We start from the raw sequence: 20,174 nt of genomic DNA on the forward strand, positions 1-20,174 counted from the left end.
ACATTATTGGATTTTTTTATCCACTGTTAGTTAGCATGTAGAAATAGCCAGGTACTTAGTTTATCAGAGACCATTATTGTCTGAGATTTACCAGACAAGTTGGTTTTGTTTCTAACTCGGGGGGGATGTCGAGCGTAACACAAAAACCACCTTACACAAAGTAGAAATTTGCCATTCGAGGTCCCTAAGAGCTGTTCTCCGTTGAGAGAATAAGCTTTCGATATGTTTAGTCTTACGGATATCAGTTTCTCGCTGTTTAAAACGAGATGAAGAGATTCCTGCTTACCACAAAATTTGTAAACCGGGCTGTTGTTACGAGCCGAGGTTCAGGCAGCGATGCGGGAACCGAGGATAGTTTGGATTTAGAGATTTTTGGGTCTAGATAGGAAGGATACACGTAGGACTAGCCAATGTCTATTTCACCACTGGGTCGCCTTGTGTGGAACACGGGAGTGGACCAGGGTTTCCGTCCCCCTCGCCTAGATGCTCCGTCAAGCCTGCCTTCGCTTCCCCCACTCTTACCACTACCACTGCCGCGTACGGCGTGGAGCATGCTACCGACTCGGTACGCGGCAGCGGTAGTGGTAAGAGTGGGGGAAGCGAAGGCAGGCTTGACGGAGCATCTAGGCGAGGGACGGAAACGTAAGGGGCCTGGCGCGGCGCGCATATGGCAACCCTGGAGTGGACTAGTTAGTTAGTTAGTAGGGGTGCGTCCCGGGCAACCAGACGGTTCTGGTTGCAAGGCTGTAATAGGGCAGTATATGTCCCTTTTCTACCCCATGTATGTCTAGGGCGACGCATTACCATACTTTTCTTGAGTACCGGAAATGAAATTAACATTTATCAAAATTAGCAACAAGGAAAATATATCCTTCATTGCCATTTTGGTTCTAATGTCTATATGTAGGTAGGGAATGTCTACCTCCTTGCGTCGGTTCTAGCTTTTTAGGCGCGCGGGCCGACATGCTACTGAAACCGACGTAGGACGGGATGTCACTCATTGGGGACCGGGCCATGCTACCTAAGGTTTGTGCTACGTGGGGTATGTCGTCGGGCCAGCCGGTCCCCTCATGACGTTAATGCAGGTTGAGGCACCTCCCGTCCCGATGTTTCGTTGGGCGGGAGGTCGTGCCCGTTTCCCGAATTCGAGGGACCTGCACGCTCACGACGGCGACATTCCTGTATGTCGTGCCCGGGTATTTTGCAGAATTTACAATATTTCCGTGTCTCCGCGGGGAAACGCTCTCTTGTCTCTACTTTATTAAGCACGGTGTTAGAACGTGCTTGCGGCGACTCGTATCGTCTCTGTGGAGTCGAAGATCGTGAATTTCCATAGCGAGATTCATGCCAGTCACCTCTATTCGTTTCGCGACGTGTTTCGTATTGTTGTTCTGGCACCCGATTTCGCGGTGCATTGTAAAATTCGTTTTGGCGCTCGGGCATACGATCTCGCGGCGCGTCGTAATAACTGTTTCTGCACTCGGGCGTTCGATTTCGCGGCGGATCGTACGTATAATAATCGTTTAGCGAGGGATAGCCCAGCCCAAACGCGGGAGCCATCATACCACCAAAGCAGCAGAGCCGCCTGCATTCCCAAGAACCCAAGCAAGAAGCCCGTGTAATCCCCCGCGTACATCAGCTTAATGATATCACACAAGGTAGCAAACTAATGTATATCCGGCCCTCCATCGAAAGAGGCACCTCCAGCCGCATTAACCAACTTATCATCGATTGACGCCAGTAAGGCATTCTTGCGGAAGGAAGCCCCGATCAATGCAATATTGTACGTCATAAGGCCCAACAAGAATAAGAGACCTTTAGGGCTGTTGTGCAGAGCAATATTTTATATAGTTTTTGTTTAAATACGTGAATAAACAATACACAAAATGGAACGAATTAATCTTAACTCATATTTAAAAATTAGATAAAGTTCTACAAAAATATAATACAAAATTATAATAAGGAATGTGCATGACAAAGGTGCATATTCTAAATCATTATAAATTATAATTGTGTCACTTGTAAATCTCGCATCTTTTTTTAAGGTGATTTGAGTAAACTTTTTGCCTCTGCTGCTAATTCTTCAGAACATTTTTTAGTAATTTTCCTCTTACTACTTATAAGTGGATCGGACGTTAGAAGTAATATATGAAATATATGTTATATCATCCGAAAAAATTACTTTTTCCCATTTTCATTCCACGACATATAAGTTCCAGCAAAAGCGAATCTTGCTTGTTTATGACAATGCGTTGAAGACGGTTTTGGATCCTTTTTCGTCCATACGAAGCGCTTACTTTTCTTTAGGATTTGTTGAACACGTCTTTGAGATACTGGGAGTTCGAACTGGGAGGTTTCAACTTGTTGTTCTTGTCTCGGTATGTTCACTGCTGATGGATTCCACGGATATAAACCACATTTCCGAAATCCATTGGATAGAATAGATGCAGTTACATTTTCGAAAATTAATCGGTTTCCACGAAAGGTCTCAAGTGGGTGCTGTTTAGGGGAGGGTCTATCCTAGTACCCTACCAAATTTTTGTTAACAACAGGATATCTCGACTGGCTCGCAGGACTGTGGTTTGGTAACTTTTTTAAATAACTGGTCGAGTGTGCAGATATTCTTTAAGTTTATTATGAGAGCCTGACGAGCTCTCTTACAGTAACTTTCGATACGGCGATTCGACTCTCACTTACATTCTGTTCATCATTAGATTGTAGATTTATAGAGTCAAGTTGGATTTTATTCATGCCTTTTCTTTGGTTGTCTGATAATCCCTCTGCTATAAACTTACTCCGAACAGGAGTTTTATCTTCTGTTTGAGCATCCTCTATTAACCTTTGAGTTACTCTCGTAAATTTAGCGCATTGAACCTGTTTGAATGACTCTTCACCAAATTTCTTCTTCCATGCTATGGCGCATGGCTATGGCTTCTCAACGCGTTGAAAGCTCCTGTATTCCCCGTAACAAAAAGGAAGATGGCAGGTTTTCTAAATATTGTAAAAAATGAACGCTGATGTCAGGGATGCCAAAGGCACCCAAATTACGTGAAGCACGATAATGGTCATAATTGCTAAATAAACAATAGTCTGTGGGAGAGCGATCAGGAGAGTGGGGGGGGGAGGGGGTGAATCGACACCTCCACACCTCGCTCCTGATATCTCGCCCTTGCTATGGCGGAGATGTGGGGCGAAGCCCCATCTTGCAATAGAGCAGGTGGGCCGCTACCCGGATAAAAAGAATAGTACGCACGTAACGCATCTTCGAGGGTCCATTCCGTTGCACGCATAATGCGCATACACTGTATAGTGTAGTATAAGAGTCTCTATGCATACACTATACAGTGTATGCGCATTATGCGTGCAACGGAATGGACCCCGAATAACGATGCATGAACTGCACTGGTTAAATGCGCATCGGGCTCGAAAAAGTGACATAGTAATATATCCCCTCCGCACCACCAGATACTAACCTGCTGGCGCAGGGGAGTCGGACGACGAGCGGGGGGAGTAACCATTCGAACTCCGCGGGGCGACCAATACTTTGGGTAACAGCGGTCCTCGTACAACGATCAGTCCGATAGATCACGCATTCTTACACAGATGGCGCGAATACAAAATGAAGGTCGAGTATTAATTCTCAACAAATTCTTTTTTTAATTTTTTTTTTATTACATCAATACACGCAAACAATACAATATACTGTACTAAAAATTTTATATATGGTGTTTGAATTCAAAATAAAACAATACATTACACTATACGATAATCATTAATATACTTAAATCTAAAAAATAACATCCTCGCTAAGAATAAATGGTGATATGCTAAAAAGAACAAACAATCATACGTAGTTCTGCCACTCGACGGATCCAGAGGGCGAAACAAAATATTGCGCGAAAGTTTCGCGCACGACGAACGCGGAGTGTGGTGCATTCCCTCCCTGTCGCTGCAGAGCGGCGAAACTCATCTGGTCATTGTGGCCGCTCTGCCCTGCAAGGGATTCAGCGGGCTGCGGGCCAGAAGACGTGCCTCGTATATAATTGTGCAGCACGCATGTTATCAGGACCACGAGGTTTGCCAGATCTGGATTGATATTCAGCCGCCTCTCGTAGATTCTAAATGTACACAGCTTCCTAAATCCTGGTGAAACCATTACAGCTGAAAAGTACTGCCACCAAATCGACGAAATGCACGAAAAAGTTCAAGGTTTGTGTCCAGCACTGGTCAACAGAAATGATCCTATTCTTCTCCACGACAACGTCCGACCACGCGTCGCCCGACCGACCCTCCAAAAGTTGAACGAATTGGGCTACGAAACTCTGCCTCATCCACCATACTTGCCACATCTCTCCCCCACCGATTACCACTTTTTTAAGCACCTCGACAACTTCTTGCGTGAGAAATGCTTCAAATCCTAGTGTTTTGTCGCGGAACTGTCGGTTCGCGAATGTTCCGGATCACTGCCCGCCAAGTTAATCTTGCCAGACGCCAGTTTTTGGCGTCCCTAGTGTCTTTCCCAGGTTTCGGGATTAGTGTTGTCCGATTCAATTTCCACTGTGCTGGGTGGGCTCGGAATAGCATGAGCATATTATAAAACTTTGGGCCTTCGTAATGCCGTCGACACCTGCGGCTGTGCTATTCTTTATTCTTTTCATTTTATCAAGCATTTCTTCCATGGAGATGGGCGTCCAACATCTGCTCATAGGAGAGACTGTACTCCACTTGTTCCCGTAGAGCTCTTCTATGTTCGCTCTCTCAGGAAGCTCAATTTGCTTCCTCTGCTCAATTGTCTCTCCCGCTCAATTTTCTTGGGCATTTTCTATATTACTCCTGATAGCGAACGTACTTGAATTTTTCATAGCGGGTGCGGTCGCTCTCTTTTCTATTGTTCCCGCTATGTCTTTACCTGACGTGTTCTACCGTTCTAGCAGCTAGTTCAAATGATAGGATGATATAAAAGACGTAAAAGACAATAATCGATTCGCATGACAATGAAATACGTTAAAAGAAGCGTTTCGTCCCGGACCTGCTAGTGGACTCGTTAGTAAAGCTGATCTAGCAGGTCCTGCCTTAAAACTCATCTGAGCGACTTCGTCTTCCAGTCCTAACGCGATGCTCGTTTGGTTCTTGAATGAAAATAAGATGCACTGATTGGTTCCTGCCGAAAGTTGCATTTCCCAATCAGTACACTTCTGACTGCTAGGACCTCCTTCCCGTAGCCCTGGGAAGGAGGAGTGGGGCGATATCTTACTCGAATCGACGACGCGACGGGTCTCGGTGATTCGACTCCGTGCGTAACGGTCGCGAGCGGTCCTTCGGAGGGACTAAATTTATGACACTTTGTATATTCACGGGTGTATAAAAACTAAACGTTAGCCAGATGGCTCGAATGGTCGTCGAATGACCCTAGTTTGTTTAATCCTCGAGGACGATATTTAGATACGTTCGCACCATAAATCCTGTCCGAAGGAAACACACGAATATTGTTCCTGCGCGATGGAACACCCAGAGAGATGCAGAAACGGCATTCAACGAGTTTGTCGCCTCCAGGACTCCAGAATTTTATTCAACCGGGATAACAAAACTTGTTTCTCGTTGACAAAAGTGCATTGATTGCATTGGTCTTTATTTTTGATTAATAAAGTTTTGTTTGACATATGTGCATTTGAAGTTCCAACCTAATGCATTGAGATCGTATATTTTTGTTTACAACGTACACCAAAATGCTATCATCAATTCCATCTTTTTTTTTTTTATCGTGTGGAAATGCGTTACGCATACCCCGACCCCCCTGGGGGGGAGCCGGGGTTATGTGGGGCTCCCTCGAGGAGGGGGTCGTCGAGCCAACGAGGCTCGCCGATCCCCTCCCCCAAAGTACCCACTAAAACCACACGCCCGCCCTAAGCTACATGGGAAGTGCCTGGATCACGCGAGTATTCAACAGGACTCGCTTCTGCACATAGTAATTTCTCTCTATGAAGTTAGCGAGAGAATTAGCTCTATTTTCTGCTGGTCCTTGCGAGGTAAACATTCCATCTCGCAGTTGGGCATAATCGGCGTGTAGGACAGGTTGGAATAGTCCAGACATCGTAAAGTTATCATTTCAGTTCAAGTTCGCTCGGGTTTTTAGAGTGGAATAAAACACAATTTTTCTTGTACATAAGTACTCACTTTCTTTTTCAACTTTTCACCGACTTTCAGTGCACTCGGGAATTCCAGCCAGATACGTGTCACTTGTCCTTCTGCATCAGATTCAATGTGAGCCAATGTCCCCATTTCTCCATTTGCTAATCCATCAGCAATATCTACGTTCCTGGTCAGCATGTAAGATTTATTAAGAACGAAAATATTTTCATAGGGGAGACCACCTGTGTCGATTACTGACATTTTGTGTAATTTTTGTCGGCAGCCCGTCTCTTGTTCTGCATTTTGACAGCCAACAAAGATATCGTTAGCGACAGAGGTGATTTTATTTTCAACTGACATGAGTTAAGAATGGATAAATTGTAATCAGTTACCGACTGGCTTTTTAGGAATAACCTAATTCCGTCAGGGCATAATCTATTGGCTTCTTCTTTGGTGAAAAATCGTGACTCGATTAAATCTACTTCATTTTTCTCCAACCGCAAACCATTACCAATTTTTGTCAATATCTCGGAAAACATTCGATTAGATTGTCTCATCACTTCATTTAATTCAAAAAATTTTAACTCGCACCATAGAGTTGGTCCTGCAAGTGTTTGTTTTATTTGTTTGAAAATTGGCGTTGCACGTACTGGTGGTACTTGTCTCAGATCTCCAATCAAAATCACGTCAAGTCCTCCAAAATTCGTTTCATATTTTCCTGTTTTCGCGTGCTGTAAAAATTGTTTCGGATCGATATGTTCGACGTTGATAACGATGCCGGTCGATATGCGATTTTTAAACGGCGACTCAACATTTTCCCAACGAAGCGTCGAGGCTCTCGCACCCCTGTGATCGTATAAACCTCTACCGGTGTGCGGCGAGGAAATACGTTCATGCAACGCAACGTTCAAAGTTTTCATACGACACATAATCGATGTTAAACTATGTTTCTTGCCTACAGACAATTCATCTTTCGCACAGGCTAGATAATTCACACAACACTGTAGAGACTCGATGTACGAGCGATGCCATTCGCGATACTCGTCCATAGTTTTCACCAGCATTGACATGCGCGTCAAACACTTCAACATTTTTTTCAACGTTTCAGTCATTTTGCTGCCGCACAGTTGTCAACAAAATATTTCTTTCAACTTCGATTTGATATCGTTCGTTAAATTTCCAGTTCTCAAAATATAATTACACTTTGCATCCAACGATGCCACGTTCACCCGTTTCGATGATACGGATAGTACGTGAAAACCGTCACGTATAGAAAAATGGCTGATCTTTGAATCTCAACACGACAAACGCTTGCAACGATGGACCGTTTACGAAGACTTCGCGTTCCATCGCACCCTGTTCTTTTATTCTTGCCATCCCCACCCCAACTACGATAAAAAAGATGGATCAAAATTATTGTAAATGCTACTCTTAATGAATGTTTACGACGGCTGGCTGTATGGCGATGACAGACGGAAACAGCGACACGGTCCTCTTGCACTACATCGATAAGAGGGGACCGTTGTATATTTACGAAAGTAAATACCGTTCGAAACAATGTCTATCAACAAATTTGGCATGGTGTTTCGCGAAGCGAACAAACGCGAGTAAAAACGCGAGTGTAAAAAAAATTTTTTATTTTTTTAAATAAATATATTATTTTAATAATTATATGTATTATTCTTCCTCTTCTGGCTGTAGAAAAGAAAAAATGTTATTAAGTATTAATTTTTTAATTAATAAATATATAAAATTATTTTAACTTTACTCACCGGATTCTCGAACAGTACCCTGACTGTCGTTATCACATTCCAATTCTCCATCGGAATATTATATGCACGCATCGCATGCATCCATCCGCGCATAAACGCGGCCCTCTCTTCGTCGGAACCAAACATCTGTTGATAATATAAAAATTGTAATATAAAATAACACTATATCAATAATATAACATATTACTTATAATATTTCTTTGTACTTACCACCAACTCCATTGCATCAGTCAGGGATACATTCTCCTCCTCTACAACGATATGGGTTACTCTTTCCATCGTGACGAAAATGTTAGAATAAGAGCATCGACTGCACCCATTCTTTTATACATGTATCCCATCGAAAGGGAAGTTTCGAATGATATTAGTTATGCTTACTACGGGTCGTGGTTCTCCCACGTGACGGACGGCTCCCGTGTCCGAATCAAGCCTCAGCGGCCATCGGATGCCCCCGATGACCAGTCGGTATCTTTTCACGCCTACGGGCGACCAAAAAGTCGTGCCGTCCGGTAGCGTTTCCTTCTTCCTCGGTCGATGCCTGAGATCCCTGGGTAAAGGGACTGGAGACGGTTCCCTGATTGTTAGGTGCTGTAGTAGCACCTCCGGCTCTGGGGTTGGTGGTACCCACCCCCCCCTTCCTCTGCGATTGTTGGCAGTGATGGAGCTAGAGCCTTCGCTCGTTTCCTTGGTTTGGCACCCCTGATGCCCGGATTCTATTTTCCAGCCTTTTGGCTGCTTTTCCGTCGGACACCTTTTCGATGGGCAGCGGTTTCTGCTTCCGCGCCGTCCGCGGTGTCCGCATCCGTTGCGGCTCCTCTCGTTGCGGGGATACCACTGGTATCCGGAACGGCGGTTTATATTCGGGCGGCTGCTGGTTCCTTCCTCGTGGTGCCATGCATCCCAACCCGACGCGTGGCGGTCTCGTCTGCGGTGGCCCGCTCCTCTGATATGTCGGCGGCCGTGCCGGGGGGACGGTTATGCGCGGCGCCTCCAGGTTGTTTTTCCTGTGCCACGTCGATTCCTCGCTTCGCTCGGCGTTGGAGTTATCGCCGCGCCGATACTTCTCCGTTTCTCGGCGGGAGAGGTGCTTCAGGTCCCCCCTCGGGGCCCGACTACGGTCCTGCAGATACGCGTCGCGCAATTGGCGCGACGCTCAAAAATATTAGAACTCGCCCATAGGTCTCGTACGCACCCAGGGCGAGCACTCGCCACGACGCCTCTCGCGTATTACCCTGCCAGAGGGTGACCCGGTCTTCCAATAACCGGCATCGGGTGACGTTGGCAAAACTGCCACGTCAAACATTGATATGTCTGACATTTGGACATTTTTTAATTTTTTATTGAGAATTTGATTAACGTGTTTTATATATGTATTTAAAATATGATGAAATATATTGTACAAAATTGTATATTTTAATGGATCGGTATGTTCCGTGTGGTTTGTATGAAACATTATGGTTTCCCCTAAATATTTTAAAGCTTTCTGGCTTAAATGACTTTCGCATATATTATTAATTATGATAGAATGACAAATGTCAATTACCAAACCTGTATCAAATAATTTTTCTAATTCTGATAGTTTTAATAGCGCTTTACAGAGGTTTCGCATTTTTCTGTTTTCATATTTTTTGCAACAGCAACTAAAATATCTTTAACATGAGCGTCACTTATGCTGTTGAAACCTACATTTACATTCGTAAGAGTGGTTCGCTTCCACATCTTGTTGTTGTTTCATATTAATGATATGCTTTGCATGGATAAAATAATCTGAACGGTCCTCTTCGCAATTTCCTTTGCAGGATATCCTTCTACCAAAGTTATTGATAAATATACTTTTGTAATAATGTATGAACGACGAACATGTTGGATTTGCATTTCTCCCTCCGTGGCTTCTAACTAAACTGAACAAGTTTTCTATCGCATCTTGATTGAGATTTCTGCCAGCAAAATTAATGTTTAAACATTTTAATTTATACTTCAATTTAATCATATTTTCTAATGTGAAAATCCAATTTTTTAAAACAATAGGATACATCCTTATCTTTCGGCTTACTTTGTATAAATTTCATTGAATTGATTATACGAATTCCTTCGTTCCAAATATTCATGTTCCGGGAATAGGTGTTACTGTCGAAATTTTCGCTATAAAAATTATTTAAACTATCAAATAATTGATTAAAAAAACGTAATAAATGTGCAGTGTGTATAGGATCAAATAAATAAATAAATAAATCATCATAACGTGTATTGTAGGCATACATTTTTGTTTCCGATAGAGGCCGCGACGTAGCGCCTTCTACTCTTACCGATCGCGGAAATCACCTGTGTCCTGACACTCCCGTTCTAGCCGACTGTTTTTGAGCTTCTTGCCTCGGATCGGCACATTGAAGCGATATGACCGGTTCTCGAACACGTATAACATATTGCGTCGCGAAAATTACACTTCGATCTCTGATGTGCATCACCACAACCGTTGCATTTTGCACTCGAATTCGGCTTCAACTGACTTTTAACCGAACTATCGTTTTGCGTTTTAGATTTAAACTTAGTTTTAGTTTTTGTCACACTTAACGTCGTTACGGGAGCACTTTTGACCGGATTCTCGAGAGTTTTTAAACTATTCGTGACGTTCAGATGAGCCTCCAGCTCGGCAACCATGTCTTTCATCGTCACGTTTTGGTCTTTCTCTATCACGCGAAGAGCAATCTTCTTTAACTGTTCGTTTTCCTGCGAGAAACAGAAAGATTGCAGGAGCAGCAGAGTTCTTAAGCCGTCGTCGGTCAGCTTTGGCTTATTGAATTCAGCTGCGTGGCGATTGATCTTGTCGATGTGCTCCGTGATTGGCACTGACTGATCGTAGCGATAATTCAATACCTCTATTCTCCTTCGCGTTAAGGGCACTTTGTCGCGAAAGAGTACCTTCAATACGTCGAGTAGATCCTTTTGCGGCATTCTCGACGGATCCGTCGGCGCGACATGGTCCATGAGTCTGTCGAACTCGATTGGACCCAGTTTATCTAATACCAGACGGGTTTACATCTCTGGTGGTAGAGATGCGGCCTCCGTGACAATGGTAGATTCGTATCGTAACAGCCATTTTGGAAACGGCTTCACGTCGTCGCCGGAACCGTATGCGTATTTCTCCACACGAGTACTGAGTTGGTTTTAGAGATCAACCAATGATTTCGGACTCGTTGATGTGGATGGTTGTCCTCCTGTCCCCCGATTGTGAAGTTGAAGCTCGAGGAGACTCTGTACGGCTGCTGTGAGAGCCTTGATTTGTTCCGCTTGATCCGCCATTGTGGTGGTGCGACCACGTTTTCAATAGCGGAGAAGAAAAGTTCGAAAAACTCGTTACTCTTGAGCTTTGAGTATTGAGTTTAATTGTCCGAAGCGCCAGTGTTGAGATTATGGAAAGGTCGGAGGCGGAGGATCTCACTCACATAATACTAGGTATACGGTTTAATTACTATTGAAGGTATACAAGGTAATATCTGTAGATTGTCGCGTATCGCGTGTCTCTAGCGTGTCGCCCATCGAGTACTGATCGCGCCTGCTCGTCCGTGCTCGGCTGGACATGCGCATGACCCCAACACTTTATTACTAGACATGCTAACAATAGGATCGGTTCCGTACTAACTGTACGAAATTCGATCTTGAATGGTACCCGCAGGGGGGATTCCTGCAGGTAGAAAGGCCGTCTGGATACGGTTAACCGGATCCTGACGGCCGATTCCTGTAAGGGCCTTTGGAGAGTAGCGTCTCCACGGACTCGATGCGCTGGCCTACCAGTGCCGAGAGTGTATGCTCTCAAACTGGAAGTGGCTTCGGCTACGAAAGGTCCCACCAGTCGACCTAAACTGGTACCACGGGGGCCGGGTGGCCCAGGGGCGTGTGCGTCGGGGTGCTGGAGCTCCTGGGGTACATGCCCTACACCCTGACCATGGGTTGAACCATCGTGGTGGTAATGGTTGACAGCTTGGGTACCGACCTGCTGAGTCGATAGGGCGAGGAAGGAAGCTCGGCACCACCAGTTGTTTGCTCCCAGGCCCTACAGCTGACGAGCATACTGGTAGTTACTGCCCTATCTAGGGGAACGCGCTGATTGGGCGTATCCCAATTCCTCTCCCATGGGGGCCGTTTGAATAAGCAGATGCCAGCTTTATGCTGGCAGGGCGTGCCGGCACAAGCTGCGGGCAGTACTGCCCTCAATTCTGCCCTCGTAAGAGGGCAGCACGGTCGCACTAATGTGGCTACGCAGGTGACGTCAGGGAGATGCTCGCTCGCTCCGTAACACGGGTTAATAGCAAATTATGGATATAATTTTAAAAAAGTTATTGCTATCACTGGCATTTTAAGGTGTCGGTACTACAGATTCCTGTGGACACCAAGTCCCATAAGGTGTCAGGTCTATTCCTATAACTTGTCTGTGGTATTACATCCAATAATTTTGAATCTCGCATTTTGACAAAAATAACACAACTCCCCGAAGAATAGTTTTTCTATTGATTGAAATGAATAAAATTCCCTTTCGAGTTAGAAACACAATTTTGTGGCTCGTTCTATTTCATTCAAATCAGGACAAGTAGGATGTGTTTATATGATGCGTTTAGGTATGTATACATGTGGCTGTGATCAGACGATAAATAGTTTAGTGCACATGGAAAATGATTTTAGAATAGACATAAAATATAAGTTAAGAGAAAAATGGTCTGGAACACATTTAAAACGTGCCAAAAAGCTTTAGTCAATTATTATCATACACCGCCTAATTTGTTTGACGTCGATTTTAGAACATCGACGTTTCTATGCAGTTTACCCAGTCAGCTAGGCCGGCCTCGAGCAGATGGCGAGCATTATGCTGTCAGAACGCTGCTCGAAGCTGAGGATGCTCGGAATCTGCTCGATTTTGGACAGCGCACCCTGCCAGCATAAAGCGATACTTCTGCTGACGTAGATGCCCGTCCAAAATCGAGCATTTTGCTTACTGGGTTACATATCACGTTCTCGCGTTTTCTCGAGAAACTATTTTACTCATGGTAATAATCCAAAAAGCCTCGATGATCCTTCGTTTAAAATAAAATTGAATCGAATGTTGTTATTGTGCGAGGAATTCTTTACTAAAAACGTGGTACATTTACAGCTTTTATTTCAATTGTTTCTACATTTTGGGAAGTTCATCGATTTGATGAATAACTGAATATTTTATAATTTTGTTACCAACAAATGTAAAGTATTCCATCTGATAATTTGACTAACCCTTTTTCCGTATAAATTAAGAGTACCGTTTAAGAGCGATTTAACCGAAAACAAGGCGAATAGAAGGTAATAGTTAGTTCGAATATGTGATTATTTTTTGAAATGTTATTATAAGTAATTTTTTAATAGTAATGTTCGAAATTTCGAGGTTTGCGATTCGAGTGCGAAAACAAAAGCGAGCTTTGGATTTAATGAAGGTCCTCGCACATTCCTTGCGTTTCTAAAAATGTTATAAAGATAAATCTTTAATGCATGTTTCACACTTAGATAAGAAAACAAGCGTAATATATCGACTACTATCTTGTACAAGTTTTCAATTGTTTGCACGTTGTGTCAACTCGATTGTTGGAATACTTGAACAGTTTGGAAAATTTATGGATGTTTTGCGAATAATAAGAATTTAGTTGTAACAACATTTAGACATGTAGTATAACGATATAAGAAACGAACCAAAATTTAGAAATCGATAAATCGCTTAATCACTGTATGATACACGATTGCTCAATCCTCTGGTGTATGTTAAACAAAATTGTAACAGAACAAGAAAATTGTATCCTCTTAGACATTTACTACACTATTACGTAATAAATTGTTAAAAATGTAGCAAAACATTAATGAGAAGTTTCTTTTGTCCCGAATAATGTCTCTTCCTTTATCGCATAAAACACTACATTCATAGGTACACAATAGAGAGTATTCACGCAGTTATTAACCAGTGTTTGCTTCGTAAACGGTGAGTATTATTATAATAGATTAAGTATTTAATCAAACAAAATTAACTTAATGGAGTTTTATTAACACAACTAAGAGCACACAGAAAACACGTCTATTCGATTTAAATATCACACGTCAATTGAGAACCATTCAGGCTAGAAAGCATTGAACGATACATCGAACAAATAACTAACGGGTTTATAAATAAACTGAAATATACAAATATTAAATCGATCGTTCTTTGAGTGAAACAATAGATTCATTTTGACATATTTCAACAAGTATAAATTGAAGAATACGAAGAAAATGGAGAAAAAAATACATTATTTCTGATAAACGAGTATGTTATTTCCTTGTTTTTGCAATTTCTGTAGAGCCGCAAAGATCGCTTTAATCATAATTCATCTGTTCAACGGTAGATCTCTATGTTTATGCAATATGTGACGGTACACGTTAACTATAAATGTAAAGTAATACATAACACACTTTCATTTACTTGAATCATTGCAGTATTGGCCATCCGTACACCCATCTTGCAAAGAACTTTAAATATTTCTGCAAAAATTTCTACAAAAACTCGCTTTCGAAATTTGGAAAATGAGTGTTTTAAGGGCAAGGCATTTTTAACTGAATTATCCTTTTTAAAGTCATAAAGCATGTAATGTTGAAAACTACTCTCGTTAACGCTCATTTTCTGTTATTTTAAAAATATTTGTGGTGTATGTATCAGTGAATGAGTGAGAAAGGAAGTTGGCGAGTGGGAGTGAGTGAATGAGTAAAAAGAAAACGAGTGGGCTTTACTCAACACACAAAACTAACAAAATATACAATTGCGGGAAAAGAATAAAGTACAAAAAAACGCGGGAATTTATTACACAACCCAATATTTCAAATGCACTTTTGAACTGGTTTAGGACTGAAAAAAAGAACGAAGAGAAGGAAATCTTTTCCATAGCCAACGGAAGTTTGTTGTAACATCCATGAATAGGGAGAGTGCAACAACCTCGGGGACGGATTATCAACAAATCGAGTGGATCCACCGCATCGATTAGAAATTTCCGAGAAATCGTGCAGACAGGATCAGTCTCCGAGACGATTTGCAATTTCCTTTTCACAGTGTTTGCGTTGCACTCTGGAACCAGACTCTTTCCGCTCAATTTCCATCGCGTGTCCTGCGAAAGTACAGCTTCACGGATATTTCAATGAATCTATTTGAATTTAGACGTCGCACGTCGTGCGAGAAAAAAGAAAGTGGAACATTGGAATTTCTGCATATGCGTATTAAATACTAACTTTAGCACTAGATGGTTTTTCAAATGCTAATAACATTCATCTAATCTGGGGCATTCTAGCCACACTATACGACACCAAAATTCTTTAGTTTGTTTACATAAAATCTTTTACATTGTAATAATATTAACATTTCAAAGTCCTTTATTATTATTATATTAACATTAAAGTCTCCCCTTTCTTATTATTGTATTAACATTAAACACATTAAAGTCTTTTGCATTGTAATAATATTAACAACTACCCCAGATAGCACAAAGACGTCCATTTTACGTCTATTTTCGTTCTGAAAGTCTTACGTCCTAAAAATACGTCTTTAAGACCATAAACAGTGTGGTTTTTATATACTCATAATCTAGCAGTAAGTATTAGTATTGGTATTATTTGTTCGAGTTAGTGTTTTTGCTTTAATTTCAATTTCAATTTCTATTTTTATTATAATTATAATTTTTATTACTTTTATTGTGACTTTAATTGCAATTGTTATTCTTGTTACACTTTTTATGTCAATTCCACATGCGTTCTTCTGATAAAGCTATTATTTATTGGTTTAACTTTAAACGATCGTTTTTGGCGAAATTTGTTTTTACACTTCCCTTCTTTTAATTTAATTAACATTTATGGACCTTTAAGACTTCTTAGGTTCGTCTTAAAGTCCCCCGAATGTCCTACGACGTCTTCTGAACGTCTTTTAGACGTCAAACTGACGTCTTTGTGCTATCTGGGCTATAACTTTTTCCTCTTCCATTTTTTCCTAATGTTTACTATTTGCAAGAAAAATGCTGGCTGGTGTTAGCGTGAATGCCCTGCATCCATATGTATAATATGTAGTTTTAAAATTGGTAATAACTATTTCAAAGCTTAAGTGGCAGATTTAAATGTTGACGCGTCAAAATGTTATGTAGCCGTGCAAATGAATGAGACTTCGCGGCCTATGCAAACGTCAATGCCTCCTTTTTTTGCAGCTAACAATGCATTTTCCGCTCAATTTCCGTTCGATTGTCACGAGAAAGTATGACCATCAAGAATCCGATGTCAACGTACTGTGAAATAGATTTAGAATCAACAGGAAATACGTGGACACTCTGTATGTTACGAACTCCATAAAGTGTAACCTGACGACCGTTCATAATTTTTTCGTCGCTTAATTAAGTACCTCATTTTAATAATACTACGACAGTTACGCCAGAAGCTATTTCTACGAATTTCCGGGTAAAAGTTACCATAAAATGGCAATTACTCGTAATGGGTTATATCACCTTCTGCGCGCTCCTTTCTAACTTGCTTCCAGAAAATTTGTACTTCGCCTTTTTAATTCTAGATATTTCAAATACTTGAGTGTTTCATGTATGATATTTCTATTAAAATCGATCAAATTAATTCTATTTAAGTGAAATTTCATTATACACAAGTTTGCATGCATGTCTGCGTCGTATTAAAAAATTTGAAAATTAATGTCAGTATTTGACGAAAAGGATAGTGGTTAAAAAAGTTTTACAGATATATTCCGTAATATTTTTTCCGGTTTTATAGCATACATACTGGCTTAAAAATGTTGACATGGAGAACTTCGTATTTCCTGGAATTGTCGGACCACGCTAAACTTCAACTTACGGGACCAAAAATTTTGGATTTTTTTATATGATCCTGTAGATTTTTACGAGAAAGTGAGGAACATTCAAGATTTACTGTTAGGAATTCACTGGTTCGAAAGTTATGCCAGTGTAAAGTTGAGCGATTTTAAGCATTTTTGACAGGTAAGGGCACCGCCATATAAATTCGTTTTCATACACGCTTTCATATGATATAAAAATTACATAGAATTCCATTAAAAAAATTGAAGGTCACCTCCATTTTTCTAAAAAATCAGTAACTTTTTCCTCTTTCATTTTTTTCGAATCACAATAGTCTCTGAAAAAACGCTGACTACTTATATATTGCGTTGGCAAATAAGTTCGTTCGGTTTTTCTGATTTATTCCAATGTAAAAAACCGAACGAACTTATTTGCCAACCCAATAGTAATGACGGGAACACCCTGTATAAGAGCCCTGTCACACGAGGCAAAACACGGTAGGGGAAATATAAAATACAGTGCGTATCAGAAGTTTAGACGCACTCTATTATTTTAACAAAAATGTACCCTTTGATGAATCTTCGATTGAGTATTTTCTATTTTGAGGCGAGTTATTTTTAAGAACTAAATAACGAAGCCGAAATCGCAATTTTTTAATTCTTCATTTTCGTCTTATATTATCGTCGAGAACCACCGCTTAAACTTTCTCCCACCTGTAGCTAAACACCATTATGAAGGTGTAATTATACATATGATTAACTGCAAGCGTAATTAAGGCAACACTGTGCAGAAACAACATTTTCTCTTTAAAACGTGCCAACATTTTATTTTTTTGTGTTCTAACGTGTCATTTTGACAAAAATATTATTTATACATTTCCGATATTTTATACTTTTCCTTCAAATTTGTTACAACTGTCAAATTAACTAGTGGGGTAAGTATATGTATGTCGTGTAATTCTAAGGTTTCAATAAACGTAAACATGTTGGTAACAATTTTTCTACATTTGTCTTTTCCTTTTGGAGCAGTTTATTAACAGATCAGATCGCAGTGAGTTTCGAGTAAACTGGAGGAACACAGCAGGGTTGGAACGATAATACCGTTACTAGATTAAGAAAGAGCCAACAATCGTACAGGTTTTAAATAAAATAGATGCTATCACTTTTACTATTAAAGTTTAGCTACATACATACATACTATTCGTCCATCAGCAGATGGCAGTGCACTTGCATGTCAGAGTCTCGTATGCTAAAGGAATACCCGTCAAGGTTGTTAATTCTCTTTGAATTATGCATCTAGGATGTAATTGGAAAGGAACTTAGAGGTCTTATTAGATTGTATATCAGTGACAATTATTGCTAAGTTATTGCTTAACGGAAATTGTTTATTAATCTTTCTAACACAGGGTGTCCCAAAAATGTTGTACTTCCTCGAAAGGGACGATTCGTCAGTTCATTTGAAGTAACTTCTTCATTTATTAAGGAATTATTCACGAAAAACACTGACCAATCAGGGCATGGCTACAGCGGACGAATTCCGGCCCGACGCGACGCGTTTCTAGTTTCCGCAATAATCCACATAGGTGTAACTAGCAATTAACGCGCCTGTGGATTGTCAACCAACAAAAAATAAAAGTGCGCCTTTTATAAGTACGGTGGAGCTCTGTTTATACCAACTAAATTTTAACAATATCTGTGGCTAAATCCTAGTAGGGCTAAATCCTTTTATACGAACGATTCGTTTTAAATAAACCAAAAATCATAGTCGGTAGTGGAAGACAGGTGGATTCCTATTATATGAATCACCCGATTATGTGAACCAACTTGTCTCCCGACGGGTTCATATAAATGCAGTTCTACCCCAGTCAGCCAAACCTGCTTAGAGTAAATTTTGATCAACGGTTGTAATCGTACTTCGCGAGCAAACGACGGTCATTTTGGTGCTAAGGCCGTGCTTGAAGCAGAATTTGGACCCTATTCCCTATGAATTTTCATCCAAAACTTGCCTACAAATTCCGAGCCTAATGCGGAGACAGATGGCTCAGTATATGAATGCAAAATTTTCGGGCGGAATTCGACACCAAATCCATGCCAAATCCAGGTCAAACGTAATCGGTAAAATGAAAAACGAAACATACCTTTTTGTCCACCCAATTTCTTTACTTGTTTAGTGGCCCGCTGTGAAAACACGGCGTTTGTTTAAAACAATTGCAAAATAAATGGTGAAGAAAACACTTTTTTCAAATAACAACATTTTTAGTAGATACTCTTATGTTCTCACTACAAGTTCCCAGAACTCATTTTCATCGGTTTGATAGTTCTAGACTTATGATTCAATGAAAAAAGGGTGACACGCGTTTCTTTACACATCTGTAGAATCAACAATATTTAAGATATCGAAAAAATCCTTTGAGATTCGTTCATAGGTCACTAGAGACTACAACACATTTAGATTTGAACAAAATCCGAAATTTTACTCCAAAAAGTGTTCGTTTTCGCGTGGAGTAATCGAAACTTTCCTATTTTGGCTACGTTTTCACGTTGTCCGACGCGACGCACTGCGCGCCGGTCAATATTTCTATGTAGATTGCAGATCCTCTTTCAGCTATCTAGGAAGCGAACGGAAACGCCTTCGGATGCAAACTTTTCCCTGAAAGTCGCACAGCACGCTTGTGGCAGACTCCTCTAGCATGCCGAGTTGGGCCGAGCTGATTGTGAGCCATGCCGAGCAAAGCCGAGTCGAGCGGAGCCGTGCCGTGAATACTGGCTTGCTAGTGGCGATTGCTTCGTTCTAATGACCTACTCCCACGTCACGAAGGTCCGTGCTCGGCGTCGAGCAGAGTCGAGTTCAGTCGTCGAGTGACCGGGGTCTGGGCCTTTTCTCTGGGCCTGATTCACCGATGCCAGAGACCTACCCACTTCCGAGAGAGCCGGGCCTTTCGTTCTTATCGTTCCTTTCACGCAGACCCAGACCCAGACCTACAGCCAGACGCATACGCAGACGCAGTCGGTACGTGTTCGCCACCGAGTTTTGATCCTCGATGTTAAAAGAGGTGGTTCAATGCCGTGAGAGGTGTCGAGTTCCGGATACCTTACGACTACCACGCTAACAACTAGCAAAGGAAACCATCATCAACATAGACGGAGACGGAGAACGTATAAAGTCCTTCGAATCAAGTAAGTGCGACACATTTCTACTCTTAAATGTTGTATCGACGGGTATGGTTTAATCGTGTGCTCAATTCGCTCAACGCGAACAATTCTTGTAGTCTGAGGAAGAAAAATATAATATTCAGACTTACAAATTTGAGATTCTGAAAGGCATAAGCAGTTCTCAACAGAAGCTTTCTTATGTTTCTTATATAGTAGCGGGCAAAAGTTTAAGACCGCTCGAAAGAAGACGATAACTTTTTTAATATTGTACTATACGATTTTAA

General features: G+C 41.3%; 1 protein-coding gene across 2 annotated transcripts; it reads right to left on the reverse strand.

Annotated features, from left to right (window-relative positions):
* Positions 1 to 4,070: 4,070 nt before the first annotated feature.
* On the reverse strand, positions 4,071 to 19,460 carry LOC143209745 (uncharacterized). 2 transcript variants are annotated; one of them, XM_076425827.1, is made up of 3 exons: positions 8,112 to 19,460; positions 7,902 to 8,027; positions 4,071 to 7,824 (listed from the first exon to the last, which is right to left on the reverse strand). In XM_076425827.1, the coding sequence occupies exons 1-3, from the start codon at positions 8,178 to 8,180 to the stop codon at positions 7,807 to 7,809; spliced, it is 213 nt and encodes a 70-aa protein (XP_076281942.1). In that variant the 5' UTR covers positions 8,181 to 19,460; the 3' UTR covers positions 4,071 to 7,806. Both variants share the same exon structure in this region; 1 of them encodes a protein (XP_076281942.1).
* Between the last annotated feature and the right edge of the window lie 714 nt (positions 19,461 to 20,174).

Source organism: Lasioglossum baleicum, chromosome 6, assembly GCF_051020765.1.
Source record: "Lasioglossum baleicum chromosome 6, iyLasBale1, whole genome shotgun sequence".
NCBI lineage: Eukaryota > Metazoa > Arthropoda > Insecta > Hymenoptera > Halictidae > Lasioglossum > Lasioglossum baleicum.

Coding starts and splice junctions, on each gene's coding strand:
- LOC143209745 (XM_076425827.1), bottom strand. CDS start 8,180: ATGGAAAGAGTAACCCATATCGTTGTAGAGGAGGAGAATGTATCCCTG. Junction 8,028..8,111: donor CTGATGCAATGGAGTTGGTG/GTAAGTACAAAG, acceptor TATTATCAACAG/ATGTTTGGTTCCGACGAAGA.